At 44.0% G+C, this 20,655-nt stretch overlaps 1 protein-coding gene across 3 annotated transcripts in view; it reads left to right on the forward strand.

Annotated features, from left to right (window-relative positions):
* The window catches only part of MYLK3 (myosin light chain kinase 3), a 48,976-nt gene that overhangs the window by 8,236 nt on the left and 20,085 nt on the right, over positions 1-20,655 (forward strand). For 2 of the 3 annotated variants that reach the window (XM_075576282.1, XM_075576281.1), the window contains exons 2-3: positions 16,254-16,344; positions 19,056-19,455. In XM_075576282.1, the coding sequence (XP_075432397.1) occupies positions 16,254-16,344; positions 19,056-19,455 (491 nt within the window). Of the gene's footprint in view, positions 1-7,083; positions 8,066-16,253; positions 16,345-19,055; positions 19,456-20,655 lie in introns of those variants that run through there. The other variant, XM_075576280.1, reaches the window with a different exon arrangement.

The following is a 20,655-nucleotide window of genomic DNA, read 5'->3' on the forward strand; positions in this document are numbered from 1 at the left end:
TTTGTCAATGGGAATATGTGAATATTTGGACATTGGTCCTGCGGTATAAAGACCGGCTGGTGAGAGCAGATAAAGAAGGGGAAGGGAAGAGACTATCATAAAGAAATATATGGAATTCTAAGTAAAAGTAAAGGAGAAGCAGGGACTGAGAATTTGACTAACTGGCTTATGATATTCTTGCTAGCCTGATAGGCGAGAAGTCACTCTGAACAAGAGTAACCCTAGCTGGCATGAGCAATACATGAAGCCAACACCCTGAAGACCTATATTTATACTCTATATTTGATATATTCATTTGCATACGTCACTCATACATCACTCATTCATGCACCAACCCACCTCCCCTTCTGTCTTCAGCTTTCATGTATGGTCCATGTCCTTTGACCTTCTTTTGGCTCTGAGGGTGTAGAGGAAACATTTTGTCAAACTGCTTGTGGTTATATATACAGAGGCCCCGCGCTCTCACCCGGCAAACCTTCTCTTTCATGCCGCCCTCCTCCTTTAGTGTCGCAGTATCAAATGATGCTGCAACATCACATGGCATAGCGTTCCTATGGACGCCGCAACGCCAAATGATTTTCAAAGTAAGTGCCTATGGGCGGCGGATTTGTAAATCCGGCACTGCCAGCATCTGTCGTATCCTGAAGGATTGTTAGTTAATGATGGTATCAACTTGCAGCTTTGCTCGGTGAGCTACACTTCCTTTGATCAGTTGGCCGCGTTAGTTGGGCGGTAAGGCTGGGACGCACTGCTGGGGAAGGCTGACATCCAGGTGGCTTTTCAGGTTATTGTTGGTGCATCCTCACTGTTTCCATCTGCTTGGATGTAAGTTAGATGATTTTTCTTTTATCGCAATCGCTTACCCATGGGTGCACTGTATCATGTTTTACTTTTGAAACATTTAGTACCTTCTTAGAGTTTGGGGTATGGAAACTACTAGTTTCTGTAAAGGGTTAATTACCTTAAGGAGTTAACTGTGTGGGCTCACTCAGGTTACTCCCCTTCCCAGCCATGGGATGTATGATGTAAATGTAAGGTATATATAGCCCTTACTTATGTTCTAGAAGCAGCTAGTTGGTGGGGTCCTCACCGTGAGTCCTGTAAACAGGTTAGTGTGTATAGTTGTGTATGAGTATGTCTTAGAATATGATAAGGTTAGGTGCACTCGCATGATAGGACAAAACACGGAAATGCCTCGGGTGCTCGGAGATCCACCCTCTGCTGGGAGACAATCTCACAAAATAGAACAAACAGCTTTCCTTACCAAAGTACCGGCACGCCACAGGTCTTGCAAATAATGTATTGGTGGTTCGATCTCTAACACAGATCTTTACTAACAGTTGTATCTTGACAAAGTGCCCTTTTTAACTTAGTGCCCATTAAAGGAATGGGAAACCAAAGTTTGTGGGGGAGAGAAGCCATCTGTCCTGGTATGATAGGGTTACCCCTACCACAGCCTGACCACCACTGTCCTCATAGGGTTTGCCTATACTACATCCCTCGCTCACATTGAACCTGTGGCATCCTAGACTCCCTGCAAGCTGTTTGCATTACCTCTTTTTTAATGGGTAAGCCATGCACCGACTGAATAAGAATGGGAACTGCCAAGGGATGAAGTATCAAAAGTATTGTTTTGCCACGAGTTTCTGTCAATTATCCTGTATGTCGATACCTGTGGAGTGTTTAAGACAGCTGTCAAAGTACCTTTTTGTTTTTATAAAAGTTCCTGGCATCCATCTGTTTTTCATCCTTTTATCCACGCCCAGCCTGCACCTACCCAACACCTTGTGACGGCTGAGCAATGACATTGTATATACCCCATGTCATGTGACCTGTAAGGAGGGTTACATCATGATGGCGTCGCCACTTTCTATTGGCTGACTCCAGGGGCCATATTGTTTTTCCAGGGCAAGAATTCTTGTAGACAATTTCAAAATGAAATATAAGGGACCGCGGTGTCCTCGTAGCTTAGAGTGTTGTATTTCAGCTCTCGGTGACCCCTCGTATCCAAAAAGGTAAAGAAAGATATATTGATGTAACACATTGAGATGTACGGATTGCTGCTTCGAGATGACATTTTCCTATTGAACTCTCTTATCTCTTGTTGTGGGCACCGTCACTGAAACCCCTTGATGGAAACACAGTTATGTAATTTTGCTGATTTCCTAACAGCCCGTCTCTATATTTAGCATATTCAATGTGCTTTCCTCACCGCACTTGTGTAGGGGATTAAGTGTACATTCTGACCCGGCATTCTCGTTGGCGGTTTGGGTCTTATGTTATTATTATAAAATTAACCCAGTTAGTTGCTACAGGATCCTGCAAAGGTTTGCTCCATCCTCCGTCCTGTTAGGGACTAATACCAAGTTGCTTCAGTGCTACAGTTGTATCTGCAGCAGGTTCCGGGCAGAAGACTATGGACCACATTTACTAAGCATTGCGGCAGCATAAGACCTCCTAGCACAGCTTAGCGAATATGTCCCTTTACAGACCATTCAAGATAAAGGGCTGGAAAGTGGCTTCTTGTGCAAAGGGGCCTATTCACTAAACGTTGGTAAGTTCAGTGCATTACTGATTGGGTTCGCATGTTCTTACCGAACGCTCTGAAATTTGTGTAAAAACGGTATTCACTAAGAAAAATCGCAAGTTTTTTATAATTCGGTAAAAAATGCCGAATCGCACTAATTTGTGTTTGCTTAACGAGCAAAATGTCGCTCCAGTAATCTGGGAGAGCTACACAGAGAGTGATGCATCTCCCTGCACAGCTCTTACAGGCAATCTCCCTGCACAGAGAGAGCTACATCTCCCTGCACAGCTCTTACAGGCCATCGCACAGTTTTTAATTGTATTGTACGTTTTTATTTATATAGCGCTATTAATGTACATAGCGCTTCACAGTAGTTAAACGCGACAATCATATAAATAACAAATAATGTAAATAACAGGTCATGTTAATAAGTGCTTCAGACATAAAAGTAACATTTAGGAAGAGGAGTCCCTGCTCCGAGGAGCTTACAATCTAATTGTTAGGTAGGAAGAACATACAGAGACAGTGGGAGGGCGTTCTGGTAAGTGCGTCTGCAAAGGGCCAAGCTTTATGTATCATGCGTATAGTATTAGCCATGGAGCTACTCATATGCTTCCTTAAGCAAGTGTGTTTTAAGATGAGTCTTAAAGGTGGATAGAGAGGGTGCTAGTCGGGCATTGAGGGGAAGGGCATTCCCGAGGTGCGGGGCAGTCAGTGAAAGTTTAAGGCGGGAGAGGGCTTTAGATACATAGGGGGTAGAAAGAAGACATCCTTGAGAAGAACGCAAGAGTCGGGATGGTGCATAGCGAGAAATTAGGACTGAGATGTAAGGAGGAGCAGAAGAGTGTAAAGCTTTAAAAGTGAGGAGGAGAATTTGTTAATTTTAATAACACAGTATTGAAGCAAGGGATCTCCAGAGCTGAACAGCATTAATGTCAGCTTCGGGGACCCCCTGCATCCTGAGGCTGCATGTGTGAAGGCAGCCTGCAGTGCATGCGTGGAGGCAGCCTGCAGTGGAGGCAGCCTGCAGTGCATGCGTGGAGGCAGCCTGCAGTGCATGCGTGGAGGCAGCCTGCAGTGCATGCGTGGAGGCAGCCTGCAGTGCATGCGTGGAGGCAGCTTGCAGTGCATGCGTGGAGGCAGCCTGCAGCGCATGCATGGAGGCAGCCTGCAGCGCATGCGTGGAGGCAGCCTGCAGCGCATGCGTGGAGGCAGCCTGCAGTGCATGCGTGGAGGCAGCCTGCAGCGCATGCGTGGAGGCAGCCTGCAGCGCATGCGTGGAGGCAGCCTGCAGTGCATTGACGATGAGCACACTATAACTTGGAAGCTATTATATGGGGGTAGAATGCAAACCCATATGCTTTTGTATATGGGGGCACGTCGTAATAACATTGCCGGTATTCATTCTCTGGCAAGAAAAGTTTGTCAGCTTTATAAGCTGGAATATTTCAAATGCAGAAACATTTTCTGGTGCTTGGGACATTGACTGGGGCAGTTACACATCATTGTATATAGAAATTTGCAGACCCTGTGCATGTTATTCCTTAAAGTACAATGTGTGAATCGGACACTATGTCACAAATACTCCCTTTGACTTTTGTTGGAGTTTCTGTGTCCAATCGACATAATCGCATTTGAATGAATAGCCCTTTATGAGGCCCTGATCCAAAGAGCTCACAATCTAATTTAGTTGCCCACGGTCATAAGGAAAGCTGATACTGGGTTTTGATCTGGGGTCATCCACTTCAGTCAGTGTTCTTACAAAGCCCTTGTATGCACAGGGACAAGCCAAATAAGGGACACATACTGTAGGAAATATGTACATCCAGGGACAAATGTGATTGCCATTACTGGAGTCAGGAAGGACATTTCCCCCCATTATGAGACCTAATTGGTAAATGTATCACTGGGGTAATTTGTTTTTCTTCCTCCTGATCAATGTAACTACAAACCCTCTCTAGAGCTGCCTTTAGCTCTGAAAATCTTCACACGCTTGCTAGAATAAATCAAAATATGTCATTTTTAGAGTGCTGGTAATGTTGGTAGTTAATCATGTGGGTAAAACATTGTATGCAGTGGTGTAAAGCAGCCACTATGGGTTGTATTGCTTGCTTTATTTACATTTTTATGTTATAGGATAAAAGCAGGGGGTCTCTGGAGCTGAACCCCATTAATTTCAGCTCTGGGGCCCCCTGCTTCCAGAGATTGTTACCTCCGTAGGGGGTACCAGGTCACACGGCAATGTCGTCGTAGCTTCCTATTGGCCCATGTGACGCGGGACATTTAAACGTCACCATTATGTTAGGCACACTATTTCCTTGGCTGCAGGAGATACCAGCACCGCTACTGAAAGCAGGGGTTCCCCGAAGTTGAAATTAATGGGGTTCAGCTCCGGAGAACCTCTGCTTCAATCCTATAACAACAAAAAGCAAACAATGCAACCTGTAGAGCTGCTTTAACATACTGTATTTGTTTTACTGGGAGCTTAAAACAATCCCGTGATCTCCTGTATAGTGTGGTCAGTGTAGATGTGACCTTAATTACATTTTGCGCAAGTTAGTGCATTTTGGATATTCGTGGCTGACGGAAAAGTTGTGAGAATATGAGACGTCTCCAACAACTGCCAATCGCCAATATACTTAGGTCTAGATCCAGCCGGCCCCATTAATTCAGGGCTTATAACATGACGTGGCCTAACACGGAAATGGACGTTATTTCCCGTGAGATCAACAAGTATCCTTAAAGCTAATTATTTGCAACAGCAAAAATGACCATTCTGTATTTCATTAGCAGAGGCTTAATGTCATAGTATTGTGATATACCATTGTGTTATGTACCAATAACGTGACGTTAAGTATGCTGTGGCATTACTCAGATCACTTTGGTTAACGCAGCGTAAAGTCACATACCGGAGCTTGGTGGATCTGGAACTTTATGGACCTCGTTTCTCTTTTTGCAAATAGTCAGCAAAAATAATTGCGGATTTTCTGGGACTTTTGGCCAATGTTCGCACCAAAGAAAAAGTCAAAGCTTGTTTTCTTAAGTCTGTTAATTTAATATTTCACCAATTTATAAATCGTGGGTTCTTTCACCAAGCTAACAAAGACATTTGCACATTGCATTAAAAGAACTGACTACTGTATTGTTAACTGTGTGTTACACAACCTCTCACTCGGGGAAATCTGGAATGGACGTGATTTCCCCTGCACCAAAGCCACATTCACTATTATTAATGCTATAGTTTATTTGTAAATCGCCAACATATTCCACAGCGCAGCACTCGGGGGATGGGGCGGGGGAACATGATCATTACATTTTACATATAATTAAGGACAGGCAGATACAAAGAGCTAATAAGCGCGCTGCTCGTGAGTGCTTACAGTGCACATCATGGGCAATATCGACGTGACGGTATCCTTCAGGATAACGCAATGTTATCTTAAAATAACGTGACGCTACTATCCCTACATAAAAACCGTTAATTGTATTTATTTATAAATAGAGAGGTTTTTTAGGAAGGGTGGGAGGAGTTAACTTCCTACCTGCTGTGACCTCATTGGTAGGCAAGGTGGGTAGTTAGTGGGGATTGAGGTATGTAGTAACTCCTTTGTAGCCCGTAGTGGTCAGCTAGTCATAGGTTACCAATGGCTAGCTGACTATTAAGGGGTTAATATATTACCAAGTTAATTGAATTAACGTTTATCTGCTAGTGAAGGTATTGACTTGGTAAAAAGCCGTAACCCCACGTTTAGCACAGACTTATCTACCATAAAGGTATTCCCGCTTGTCAATCTGAACAGAGTGTACTAATGGTAACGGCTAAATAGCATATCATTCGCATAACATTTCTTATAAATACATTTATAAGCTACGTGCAACATGTGGAAATAAATCCCTTTACCTCCATATACACCAAACATGTGCATCTCTTTAGTGCAGAGACTGGTTGGTCCCTGTTCCATATGCAGAGTAGATGGCTTTGCTATGCTGGTGAAAATTTTATTTCTATTCTTTTTAATGGAGCTGATCTCTTCTACAGCACTGGGAAAATGTGTCACAGTTTAATGATATAATACGGGCATTGTGTCTGCAAAATTCTGTTTACAGTGCTGTATATGCAGCAGAACCGTATAGGAAAAATTGTAATAGACTGTATGTACTTGGAATTATAATATTTCTGTACTGTCCATACAACTAAAGGACGAGAAATGATATTACATGACCTTGCAGTAATAAATGTGCTAAAGTTTCTGTCTCATTATTTCAAACAGTCAAGAAAAACATGGCACTTTCCTGGTGCCAGAGAAAACAGCTTTATTTTATTATCTAATTGAGTGTCTTGGGATCACTGAAAACTCGCAGCAAAACACAAAGGCAGTGGAACGTTTCACTTTACAAAGATGTCCTAGTGCCAGATATGTGTGTGGTTCATGTCATTGTCATCTATTTATAAACACAAGTGACAGCCAACTTGAAAAGCGTCTCGGTTTCAGGCATACGTTGTTTCTCCTCCTATATGACTGTTTCCAATAAGAAGAAATAATGTTATTTTTATTGCTGCCTTCCTTTGGAGTCATAAAAGTAAACCTGTCTAATGTGTTTTTGCCAGGAAGGGGATATCTGGTGTTACATACTGAATTTAGGAAAGACTTGTCTAGTACCTTTAAGCATGTCAGCTTGCAGCATTGTCAAGTCTTAACATGCTTATCCATCAGCAGCCTCTCAGGAAAGAATTTTAACTGGACCTGTGACGTCAAAGGGCCCCCAAAAACTTTTTAATGCCAAGTTTAGTCAATTGTTTAAAGGCCTCACAGTGCAAAGGACGATAGCATAAGCTAAACCTGTTTGCACACAAGGAGTGTGACTCCCACGGAACTGCAACGTCATCTGCAGATACTTCCAAGTGATCTGACTACTATCCCTCTTTATAGATCCAGATTTAGGAGAGGGATTACATGCGTTAGGGCAGTCAAACGGTATTTACAAGTCTAAACAAAAATGAGTAAACAAGACTCGTTGGCATCTTGTTTAGCTAAAATGTATGAAAGCAAAGTAGAACGTGCAACCGGGGCTGGAAAGTCTACAAGCAAGACCCCAGCAGGGGTCAACAGCATGACCACGATGGACACAAAGCTGAACCTGCTCAATGAAAAAGTGGACAAGCTGTTGCATTTCCAAGAAGACGTTCTGGAGAAACTGGAAAGGGTACACCGTGGCATGGACATCTTGGAGAAAGGAATGGACAAATTAGCAGCATGTCATGGGCCAACTCAGCAGAGAGATATGGAAATAGGCCTGAAGCCCGGTGGGAGCAGCGTACACGGTGTCTGCTCGGAGATAATGAAGCTGTTGAAAATAGTGCACGAGGATTGTGAGGAGCATCGTGAAAAGTTAGACGGCCTCGAAAAAGTGGTCTCAACTATGGACACGGTGATGGCCTTTGTGGGAAGAACTTTTAGAAACTCTAAAATTGTGGATTTCATTCTGAAAGGAGCCGTACCTTGGAAAAAGGGAAGCGAGTCTGAGACCCCAGAAGAGGTTGGTTTATGTTTTATTACAAAAAATTTTGTTGCTGTTTGTTTTCTTTCCCTTAAAGCGGGGTTTTCAACTCTAGTCCTCAAGACCCCACAACAGGTCAGGTTTTCAGGTTATCCCTGCTTCAGCACAGGTGGCTCAGTCTTTGGGCCACCTGTGATGAAGCAGGCTCTTTGACTGAACCACTGATTGAGCCACCTGTGCTGAAGAAGGGATATCCTGAAAACCTGACCTGTTGGGGGGTTTTGTGGACTGGAGTTGAGAACCCCAGCCTTGCATGCATCCTGAGGCCAACATAGCAATAAATATCAGTGCAACTGTAGCTCTGTGTTTTTTTTTGTTCTGTTTTTTTTGTTCTGTTTTTTTTTACCACAAAAACAATTGAGGCTGATTTGTCCGTGTGCCCATTTTAAATGAGGTGATATGACACCCACACTTACTCTGTTGACCAGAATGAAACAAAATAACATGGAAACACAATGAATGTCCTTTCAGGGTCTCGAGTTTCATTTAAATAACAAATCTAAGCAACGTTTTGAAATTAAAAAAAAAAAAAAAAAAAACTGCTTGTTCTTTATTGTTTAATACAACGCTCATTGGTCGATATTAAATATGCTATGAAGGGATCTCCCCTATTGTGGAAAAGAGTTAAACACCTTTCATATACATGGAACTATAGTCTTCTACAGCTCTGGGAAGTGATTTCAGCGTAGGAATATGGGCCTTTGGATGCAGGAGAAATCGAGATCCCTGTTTCACTGGATGTATGTGAGTTTTCTTTGTATGGGGAATCTTGGCACCAGTGCTTGTCATTTTATATTATTTGAACAGAACAAGAATGGAGTTCTCAAAAGGGATATACTAAAAAGAAAATAACACAAAATAGAGCAATATTATATATTATTCTATATTTCTCACAATATTAGAGAAACCAGTAAACCAGCGTCGGGTGCACTCGCAAATTCCGGCCCTTGTGAGAATCGGCAATAGATATTCACAAGGATCAGGATATTCCTGCAGGACGTTTAGATATGAAAAAGATGAAATGCCAACGTAGCAGAAATTCTATCAAATACTTTATATGGATGAAAAAAAAATGAAATCAGTGCACTCACAAACTATGCATAGGTTAGGAGCGTTGTGAGCTCACAGGCTGCAGGAGTGCGAGTGCAAAAGCATTCCCCTCCTCCATCACTTCCACGTGGAATCCACAGTCTCACTCATCCGGTTCCACTCGGGGGGGCATGAGAACCCCCGCTGGGCAATCTCTAACAGCAGGGACTAGTTATTATATATTACCAATGATTTGTTTTAGCCTTGCAGGCCCCTCTGGGATTGAATGTGTTAAAAAAAGAAACCTCCCTCCCTTGAAGTTTTAATGAGTAAGTACTGTATCTTGCCCCTTGAGCACATCCTGCTCTTTTATGTTATACAAGATGTTATCAGCTGTAGCTTCTGGGGTTATCACGGTAAAAAAACAAAAGCTTTAGCCTGCACTGGGCTTTGGGAAGAGCTCCATTTTAGCTTCCCGACACTTCATATTTGAAATACTTCTAAGTCCTGTGAAAAGCATCGGATTTAAAAACAAAATTGCAAAAAATGTTAATTAGAGCTGATTGCTGTTTTAAAGGAAGTCATTTATCGGTACTAATAAAAAAAAAAAATTGAAGCACTCAGTTAAATTCACCAAAAGGCACGGGTTCATATTTGACCATTTATTTTCTCATCCTTTGTTGTCTTTACCTCAGTGCTTATAGCTGATGGGTGAGGAGCTCAAAATAAAGTTGTCAATTTACTGCTTTTTTTTGTCGTTAACCAAACGTGCAAGGTGATCGGTCGCCGATATTTGGTCTATTGATTAAAACTGGAAAAGTTGAATCTCTTATGTCGTTGCACGAGATGGTTAAGACATCACAAGTCCGTACCTAATATCCGTGTTCTGCAATCCTCACGCTCTTTCCGCTTCTTCTCTGTCTCTTAAGCGTTGTTTATCTTTCTGCCGTATCTGTTTCTCTTCTCATCATCTTTTTCCGTTTCCTTCTTTGCTGTTTTTTCGCCTTCCTTAAAAATTAAGGAAAAATGTTTTCATAAAACTGAAAGATCATCAGCTCAGTCTTTGTGCTTCAATGTTGGATAAATACATGGTAATTAAATGAAAGCGGTAGGTACAATGTTGCCCAATGATTTCCTTGTGTCACCGTTTCCACCATATTTCTGAGCTATAAAGAGGAGAATGTACAATAATAATAATACAATAAACATGAAAGTCCTGCTCCGGAGAGCTTACAATCTAAGTGGTATGGTAAGAGACTTCCAGAGACAGCAGGTGAGGGAATGAGTGCAGTGGATGGCAGTGCTTGGCCACAATGGCTGGTAGGAGCGACTGTGGGTGTGGGACAGTAACCATGAGTCCGGGCTGTTGTGATGCTTCATTCTGATGTTGTGTTTTTAGGTTTGACGTTAAGGTGGGGAGAGTAAGTGTTTGGCGTATAGTGAGTGTGAGGGAGTTCCACAGGTAAAGGACAGGGAGGGGGGAAAAAGCATAAGGCGAGAGAGAGAAGTGAAGGTGGAAGGGATGGAAAGGAGGCAGTTATGGGTATGAGATGAGAAGGGGCATAACCAGAGACCAAAGCTGATGTAGGGATAAGCAGAACAGAGTGACAGGGAAAAGGTTGGTTCTTGGCAATGTTGAAGCGCTAAATATGGACTGTAAACCAACCTGGACTCCAAATCATTAAGACACAAAACACAACGATACATATTCATAGATACCATTAGTGATTTTTATGGGGTTTGAGTCTCCTCTTGGGAGTTTCACAACTGCTGTGGGAGTTTTGTATAGGGCTCTGATCCCCTCTAAGTATGGGCCCCTAAATCCGAATTTGATCAAAGTTTGATCTAGAAAATCTCACCGTATCCTGTCAAATGCTTTCTCTGCATCTAGACTCAACAGGATCGCCTTCGTATTTGAGAGGTGTACATGGTCTATAAGGTTGATAATTTTCCTAGTATTATCAGAGGCCTGTCTTCCCGAGACAAACCCGACTTGATCTATATGAATTAGACTGGGCAATATTGGGGTGAGTCGGTTTGCCAAGATTTTGCTAAAGAGTTTTAAATCCGAATTAAGGAGGGCTATGGGGCGATAGTTACCGCATTGTAATGGGTCTCTCCCTTCCTTGTGTATGATTGCTAGATTTGCTTTAGACATTGTTGTCGGAATATCTGCTCCCCCTAGGAACGAATTAAACATATCCAGCATATATGGGGCTAGTACCTTCTTAAATTTTTTGTAGTACTGGTTTGAAAAGCCATCCAGGCCCGGCGTTTTACTAGCTTTTAATTGAGCAATGGCTTCTAGAAGTTCTTCCTGTGTTATATCTTTATTTAGTTCTAGATGATTTTCTTCTGTACGTTCTGGAAGTTTACATTTCCCCAAATACTCAGAGATAGCCTCCGATCCAGATTATCTATTCTTTGGGAAGTTTAGACGCCTCTTTTCTAATGTAAATAAATCTAATTTAGCTAGTCTCCTCATAAGTTAGATTGTCCATCCCCTTTATTAATTTGGTGGCTCTTCTCTGCACTCTCTCTAGTTCCATAATATCTTTTCTTAGGATTGGTGCCCAAAATTGTACTCCATATTCAAGGTGTGGTCTTACTAATGCTTTGTAAAGGGGCATAATTATGTTTACTTCCCTTCCATCCATTGCCCGTTTGATGCAAGATAAGATCTTGTTTGCCTTTGCAGCTACTGCATGACATTGGGCACTATTGCTAAGCCTGCTGTCTACAAGCACTCCTAAATCCTTCTCCATCAAGGATTCCCCCAATTTATCTCCATTTAATTTGTAAGTTGCCTTTTTATTCTTGTATCCCAAATGCATAACCTTACATTTATCTGTATTAAACCTCATCTGTCATTTACCTGCCCACGTTTCCAGTCTCCCCAAGTCCTTCTGAAGAGAAATTACATCCTGCTCTGATTCTATTACCTTACACAATTTAGTATCATCAGCAAAGATGGAGACTTGGCTCTCGATCCCAACCTCAAGGTCATTAATAAACAAGTTAAAAAGCAGGGGTCCCAGTACCGATCCCTGAGGTACTCCACTCACAACTTTAGCCCAACCTGAAAAAGTTCCATTTATGGCAACCCTCTGTTGTCTGTCCTTTAACCAGTTTTCAATCCAGGTGCATATTCTGTACATTGAAAAGCGTTGCATGACTCTCTCCTCCCCTCCGCCTATGCCTGTGCCCATACACTGCACCATTATTTATACACCTCTTTCCCAACAGATTGTTGGGATTGTAAGCTCTTCGGGGCATGGATTTCCTTTCCTATTGTCTGATTTTTCTGCACTTAATGTATTATTATAATTCCCTGTACTGTATTCTTTGTGAAGCGCTGAGTACACTTTTGGCGCTATATAGATAAAGACATACAATACTTGAATGCAACATTCAAAACATCAAACACCAATCTAGTATCTGCCCTCTGCAGTGTCAGAGTTTTGCCTGCACGGCAGATCTTAAGTTGGGCAAGATCAAGCAGATATTTAGCTCACCGGGAGGTCATTGAAATGAAATTTCAATGCTGCCTAACTAGAAAGAGGTAACATATCAAGTGATTCAACTGTTCCCAGTGGCACTTAATCTCGAGATGGTGATCGCTCTGACTTTGTGTATGTTTCGTCTTGATAAAAGAAAATACTAGTGTTTTGGTGAAATCAAAAGTCCCTCTGAAGGTCCTTGTGAAGCGCGTGTGACTTCTGGGATAGAATGTAAATAGAAATGCCAGTAAGCTTCTTTCCTGCTGTGTGTGCGTTTGCATGATGTGAATGCAACATCCAAAACTACAGACGCCAATATAATATCTGCACTCTGCAGTGTTTGAGTTTAGCCTTTAAAAGGCAGATCTTAAGTTGGCCAAGATCAAAACGATCTTTAGTTCACAGGGAGGTCATTGAACTGAAATTTCTTTGTACATTTCGTAGCAGAAATGTTGTTTTTAAAGCACATAAAGTTCCTGAAGATCAGGACCTAGCGAAATGTCATGCCTAAAAATATGAGTTTCTCAAACATAGAAATAGCCAGAGGAAACACAAGCTCTTCTTCAATATGCTGTGAAGCCGATTCACCATGTTGGATAAGATTTTTGTCACATTAATTTGAACATAGTTAAAGTCTTATGAATACCTGGCCCCAGGGTGGTGCTTTGAGGATTAAGGATGATTGATATAAGTGGAAGAAATGCACACCTTGCCAGTCCTATAAAGCCAAACATAGCCGCCATGTGTAGTGCTGGGTACTTCATGGGCACGGTACTGCCGCTGCGTGAAATCCAGCTAAAGAGAATGCTGTTGCACCCCAGCACGTAATAAAGTATTCTGTTTATTTAATCTTTCATCAACGTTTCAGCGTTCACACATTACCTTACATCAAACACCTGATGAAGGTGTGATGGGAACACTGAAACGTTGCCAAAAGATTGAATAAACAGAATACCTTATTAAAGTCTGGTGTGGTTCTCTCTACCAGGGTTAATGTTGGACCTACCTGTCCTAGTGAGAATATCTTGGCCATAGGAAGCTAATAGGCAAATCTGTTTACAATGTAAGAAGTGCGAGCTACAGATAGCCAGAGTAAGTGCTAGCCATTGCTTCAACAGCCAAGTGTATCTTCCAAGGTGTGCCTACTGTATTAATTGGATTCTTGGGTAACTATTTATACTTTAGATTCAGGCTTCCACTGGGAATACATACTAAAAAAAGATGCCAGTCACATACATTATTAAACTCACTTTAGCCCCGTTAGGGCTGGGGTGCTCTTTCTTACACCTGGTGCAGATTCTTATCCAATACAATTTGCTTTAAAGGGAAAACAATGAAAGAGACACAAAGTACATCCCGATATAATACGTACATCTGATCATTCCTCCATAACTTCTGTTTCTGTATGCTCCCCAAACCCCAAGAACGTGCACACAAGGCAACGAGTGCAAAGTATCTTGAGGCAAAATTGCCTTCATTTATCATTTCGGGGCTTATTCTATCTCCTTCTAAGTGGCCGTTGTGGATGTTTTTAAACTTTATTCCCCATTGACTTCAGTGGGAAATGTCACCTGATAATAGCCTGATTGTCCACTTAGTTGGATATAGCGTGTAGGTAAATCTGACGCAGTCACAGTCTACAAGAACATGCCTTGTGTGATATCTCTGGAGCATCTGCCATACACCTGTAACGGGTATTCCCTCTGGTCTGACCCACCCAATCTCACATTGGCCCCTGTGGTCTATCCAGCCCTCATTACATGTTCGTGTCTGGTGGTGCACCTGTAGGCAACAGGGCTCCCGAGTCTCCCGCAATATGGTATTTGGGGATGTCATGCCAGACAGGCAGCTGAGGTAGTGGGTGCGAGTCCTACCTATATCATGTGCAGCGCCTCCACCTCATCAGGATCTATGCGTCCGCGGGGAGATGGTCCTGATGAGGAACTCCTTCTTGGTGGTGATGGCCCCTGGAGAGTGATTTCAGACTCACACCATGGGGTTCTCGTTGAACAAGTCATCTTTATTGCACAGCGATGGTTTGGGCCAGCTGCCCCTCACAGTAAGCCGCTTCAGCCGCACATTTCTCCGTGCTCCCCTTTAAAAGGTACGCCCTCCCAATGGAGTTGCACTAGTGGACACATCGATTCCACCTCAGAACTTGCTGCTCCGCACTTCACCACGCAACATCCACACTAACTTTAGGCAGTGCAGTGCCTTATATACCTCAGGAAGCAGGCACATCTCTGATGTCACTGACTGTGGACTCAGAGCATGTAGCCACTCCCATCCATACATAGGGCACCTCACCAGGGTGTGAGGGCAAACCTCCATGATTACTGCTGGCATTCCTGCACCCATGCTACTTATTAGGCTACCAGTTCCCTCGTCATAAACATCTCTAATGTTCTTCTTTTTCTCTCCTTTAGTGCTGTAGTTTCCTTTAAGATGGAGCTGTGGGTCATTTGTGTTGAGAAATAGAATATATTGTTATTTTGTAGACCAGGAGTGGTCAAATCCGGTCCTCAAGTCCACCACAAGTCAGGTTTTAAGGATATCCCTGCTTCAGCACAGGTGGCTCAATCAGTGGCTCAGTCAAAGACTGATTGAGCCACCTGTGCTGACGAAGGGACATCCTTCAAACCTGACCTGTTGGTGGTCCCTGTGGTAGAAAGTCTCCAGATGGAATGGTAACAACTGGTTGAATGACAGGCTGCATGGGCTGTATATAAACTGTGTAGTTGGATTATGATATCTTCAAAAATATTTTGACATCTTTAACGGCGCTTATTAACCTCTGTGGTCCGTTTTCAAACTGTGCAGTTTTTTTAAAATGTTTTACAGTCGGAAGTATAATAATATTTTCTCTACTGTACAAAATTGCACTTTATGAACTACTAATAGTCGTTGTATATACTATTAGGAAACTGAACAGCGTACTTAATAAACTCTAATATCACCAATGCAATTTGACCCAATTTTAAATTTGATGTACAGTTATAATATGCAGGAGAAAAGGAACCCAGTCTTCAAGCACTCTGTCACCACTAGATGTATAATTGTAATGTTAAAATACTTTATTAGTTAACAATGAATAAAAAAAAAATACAATAAAAGTAATAAGAAATGTCACTGAAAAAGGTCACACTGCTGAAATCCTTGATTGCATGACATTTGATAACCTCCCACTCTGGGGCACCTAAAACCATCACCCACCGTCCTACCGCCTCTCCAACACACCTAACTCCCCCTCTAAAAGAATGGGTTACAGGCATATAAGCCAAAGGTGCAGTGTTAGAATTCTTAACACCATGTATGAATTGACCACGATGGTTAACAAGGAGTTAATGATTCAAAGCTTTAATCTCAGATCACTGGCTGTGCTTACCTGGAGTTTATTGAATTGGTCTGAAAAATGACATTTGGAGAGTTTGTCTTATGTCCATACAATATTTGCAGATTACACAGACGAGTGATTAGGCCTTTTTGAGTACCACGAGATGCAAATCCGTGCCAAAACGCCTATTCTCGGACATGCACTTATCAGGGAGTTTATGCCCCAAGGAGAGTGAGAACAGGGAGGAGAATAACGTGTCAATTCAGTTTGTGTTTATTAGTGTCCTTCCTGCTTCTTTCCACAGGCTAAAGACAAAACTGAAGAGAAAGAAACCAAACCAAAGAATGAAATTAGCAGCCGTGCGCTGCCGGCAGAGATCCGGAGATCAGCGGGAAGTAAGCGTCGGCGCTTAACTGTGTGTATTTGGTGCATCGCAGGCTGGCGAAGTTCAGGTTCAAAGTTCAAACTAGAGGTTAAATTAAGTATCTAGATCAGGGGTCTCCAAACCTGTCCTCAGGAGCCACACACAGGCCAGCTTTTATGGATATCCCTGCTTCAGCACAGGTGGCTCAATCAGTGGCTCAATCAGTGGACCAGTCAAGCACTGAGGCACTGATTGAGCCACCTGTGCTGAAGCAGGGATATCCATAAACGCCGGCCTGTGTGCGGCTCCTGAGGACAGGTTTGGAGACCCGTGGCCTAGATCATGGCAGCGCACCATCCTCATGGTGAAGTCATATTTAATCACAATGGTGTTCATTTAGTAAAAGATCATAAACATGAATAAAACACTGCACATAGACGGGGAGGATTCCCGTTTCTGGGGCTCGCCTGGAGGCGCTCGTGATGCATTGGAATCTGACCCGCGACCAGGTCCTCCTGGTTTCGAAAACCTCGTGTGTGACTCGGATCTCCGGGTTCCTACCTTGGTGATGACACTTCCAGATGGTAGCACAGATAGTTCCCTGCATGTTCCTCTGTTCCGACGCGTTTCATCAGCGCTATGCTAACTTCCTCAGGGATACCGGAGATACAAAGTTGAATACATTCCATTCTAAGGCTTTGATTATACCAGCTACGGCTGAGTGCGCGTTCTCATGACATCATCACTGTGATGCGGCCGAGCGACATGTACACTGCAGGCAGGAGGCAACCGGAGGAGACAAGGAGGCAATGCAGAGGCGTGGCCGGCCGTGAGCGGTTCGCCTTCATTGGCTGAACCGCTCATGTGACGCTGCTGTCACCTTCTGAAAACAAAATTCCAGGTCTGTTCTCTGGTCTGCCGCCCTGCAGTTTGTGTCTGTGTGCGCGTCGCGCTTGGTATGTAAACTTCTATTGCATTCAAACCATTTTGTTATGGTCCATTGTTTTCAGTATATTCCCGACCTAATGCTGCACCATGAAACACCTCCTGTAACTCAAACGATATCCGAGAGTAAACTCCTAGAAACCGATGCTCCAAATCGTGCACATATGATGTCCACAACGTATCCAAAGAAAAATGTATGAATAAATCCTTAAAAGCGCTCGTGATCAGTGTCCCAATAATAGCATAAGATGCAAAGACGTGAGTGAGTGAAACTGTGTACTCGAGACTGACTAACGGGAAGGGGCTAGAGTGTGGTAGGGAGAACACGATCAAGCAGTAAAGCCGGGTTCCCTGCGTGGGACTCTAATGCGGCTAACCGCAACTGCTCTCCGCCACTGCCCTCACAGACCCGGCGTCTCATACACAGTCACAGACCCCCAGAGAGAGGGGGACTCACGGTCCTGACTCGCCAAGTTCAATCCTCAGAATAATGAAGACGGTGATGCTGATCAGGTGCGCTGAGAAGCGTGCTCCAGCCGGTTGTAATGGTAAGTAGAAAGAAAGTATCAGGCGGTTCACAGCTGCCGTAGGGGCACAAAAACTGGTATCCAAGCGGAATCAAACTAAAAGGTTGTTTATTAAGTGCATACACATAGAACCTTCTGCTACAGTGTGTATGCACTTAATAAACAACCTTTTAGTTTGATTCCGCTTGGATACCAGTTTTTGTACCACTACGGCAGCTGTGAACCGCCTGATACTTTCTTTCTACTTACCTCCTGTAACTCCTCTAATAGCTCACCGACAAAAGCAACTTCGTGCATAAAATGTACCGTCAGGGCCGCCGACAGGGGGGACAGCCAGGACAGGTGTCCCGGGCCCATTGGCTGTGGCCCTGTGTACCGTCAGGGCCGCCGACAGGGGGGACAGCCTGGACAGGTGTCCCGGGCCCATTGGCTGCGGCCCTGCGTACCGTCAGGGCCGCTGACAGGGGGGACAGCCAGGACAGGTGTCCCGGGCCCATTGGCTGCGGCCCTGCGTACCGTCAGGGCCGCTGACAGGGGGGACAGCCAGGACAGGTGTCCCGGGCCCATTGGCTGTGGCCCTGCGTACCGTCAGGGCCGCTGACAGGGGGGACAGCCAGGACAGGTGTCCCGGGCCCATTGGCTGTGGCCCTGTGTACCGTCAGGGCCGCTGACAGGGGGGACAGCCAGGACAGGTGTCCCGGGCCCATTGGCTGTGGCCCTGCGTACCGTATGAAAATCTTGTTCATAGAGATGTCTGAAACTGTCAAATACATTGACAATATTTTAAGCATCCGAAAACTGGATTCTCTGCTAAACGTCTCATTAAGCCTCGAAGGGCTTATAATCAAATGATTATGCTTTTGGGAAAATATGTCCAGACGGTGAGCGGAACAGGGTGTGTGCACCTGTTCCTAGTCTCAGCATTAAGCAAATGTAACTATGTTAGAGAATTTTTCCAATAAGCATATTAAAGCGTTTTAAACTGTTTGACGAATTGCTTGCAAACTGACTCCGCCTTGGTTTGCGACTTTATGCAAATGTTTGCATATCTCTACTAGTTAAATAGTATAGGAACAAGCTTCAGACTTATTACTATATATAACACCTGTACAGTCGTATACCACCACTATATAATACCAGTGAATAACGTGTTTGTGTGGGTATATTTCTTTGTTTCTGCATTGTTTGGATAAGCTTTGGTAACTTAACTTATTTTTTACACCCTGGATTATATTACAACAAATGTACTGTATATTCTATTGCTTTTCAGATGCCAAAAAGGGCAGTGGATTGGAAGAAAACAAAGAAATAGAGCAGAACACAAACTGGTGTGGAAACGCCCACACTAAATTGGAGTCTGCAGTACAGGCTAAAGATCGACTATCTCCTTTAGAAACATACAAACCTTTTGACAAAGCTCATGGCTCTAAAACATGTGTGCAGGAGGTTCCAGGGGAGAGATCTAGAGAGAGCGGAACACACACTGCTCCAGATCTCCAGCAAAACCAGACTGATTCCAGCCAAGTCACTGCAGACAGGGTCAAGCTAGAAGAACATTGTAGGACAGAGGGGACATCTGGAGACCCTCACAGTTCTGCTCTCAGCACTGAATTTGTCTCTTCTGCTCCCCAAGTTACACCTGAATCAGCGTGTGAAGTGCGTCTTCCAAGGTATTGAAAGTAGCGTTAATATTACGGGGTCTGTTGCAGAGTAATCTGACCTTGTGTTAACTCAGAGCGGAAGAGGCTGCATTGTGGAGATAAAAAAGAAAGCCTAAAGCAGCCGTCCCAACTGCCGTTTACATTTAATTGTATTTTTTCCCTTTAATACGGGTATGTGCAGCAATACAACCCGCACAATGATAATTAGCCTAAGGCCGAGGCCCCGCTGCACGCACCCCCGCATGGCGCCTTGTTTCCCGGCGCAGCGTGCAAATCACTTCACCGCGGTCTGCAGTCAACTTTTTTCGGCGCAGGGGGTGTGTGGCCAAAACGGGTTGGGAGGCGTGGCCATTGAACCCGGGGAGAGTGGGTTGTGGCTCCGCAGGAGAGGGGGGGCGGTGATACAAGGGGGCAGATAGATCGGGTGCTGTAAAGTTCCCACCCCCCGTGTGTGTGAGAGAGGAGGGGAGATACACCAGGGCTGTGCACAACACACACACAACACACACACAACACACACACATATATACACATACATAACCACACATACACACACTTCCCTCCCCTACGTTTTGGAGGTGGGGGAAGCTCTGACAGCTCCAGGAAGGTACAGCCCCCGGTGCCGATAGGCTCACCAGTGCACCACGTGATGCATCACCGCTCGGGATCACAATCCTCTTGCATCCCCTGCCGGCTGACGCGTCACAGTGAGCTGTGCAGTGAGGAGGGACTGGGGCTGACTCGGGAGGAAGTCAGCGGCTGGCGAGTGAAGCGCACGCGGCCGCGTGCACAGTCCGATGCAGCGGGACTGCAGCCTTAGTTGCCAATCGATCTGTTCTCCTGTGATCGATCGGTGAAGATTCGGCTCGGGGGTTCACTAAATGACTGTCAGTGCAGCAGAAGAGGATCAAAGATGCAAAGTTCTGTGGGGAAGATCATGTGACCAGGCAGTCACAAGATACAATTGGTGCACTGCTAGAGAGAGGGCAGGGCTCAAAAAGGGGTGTACCAGAGCCTGTTTCAGAAGAGGAAGGGGATGTGACTTTGTAAATGGTTGCTATAGAAACAGAAAATGCTTGTTACATTGTAATACATTAAAAATGTCATTCGGAGCTGGGTTTTTTTTTTTTAAATGCTACAAGTATTTTTTCAAAAATACAGAACTGATTTATTAAAAAACACACACATGTAAGATATTGCTTGGTCTGC

The sequence above is a fragment of the Ascaphus truei genome, chromosome 19 (assembly GCF_040206685.1).
Source record: "Ascaphus truei isolate aAscTru1 chromosome 19, aAscTru1.hap1, whole genome shotgun sequence".
NCBI lineage: Eukaryota > Metazoa > Chordata > Amphibia > Anura > Ascaphidae > Ascaphus > Ascaphus truei.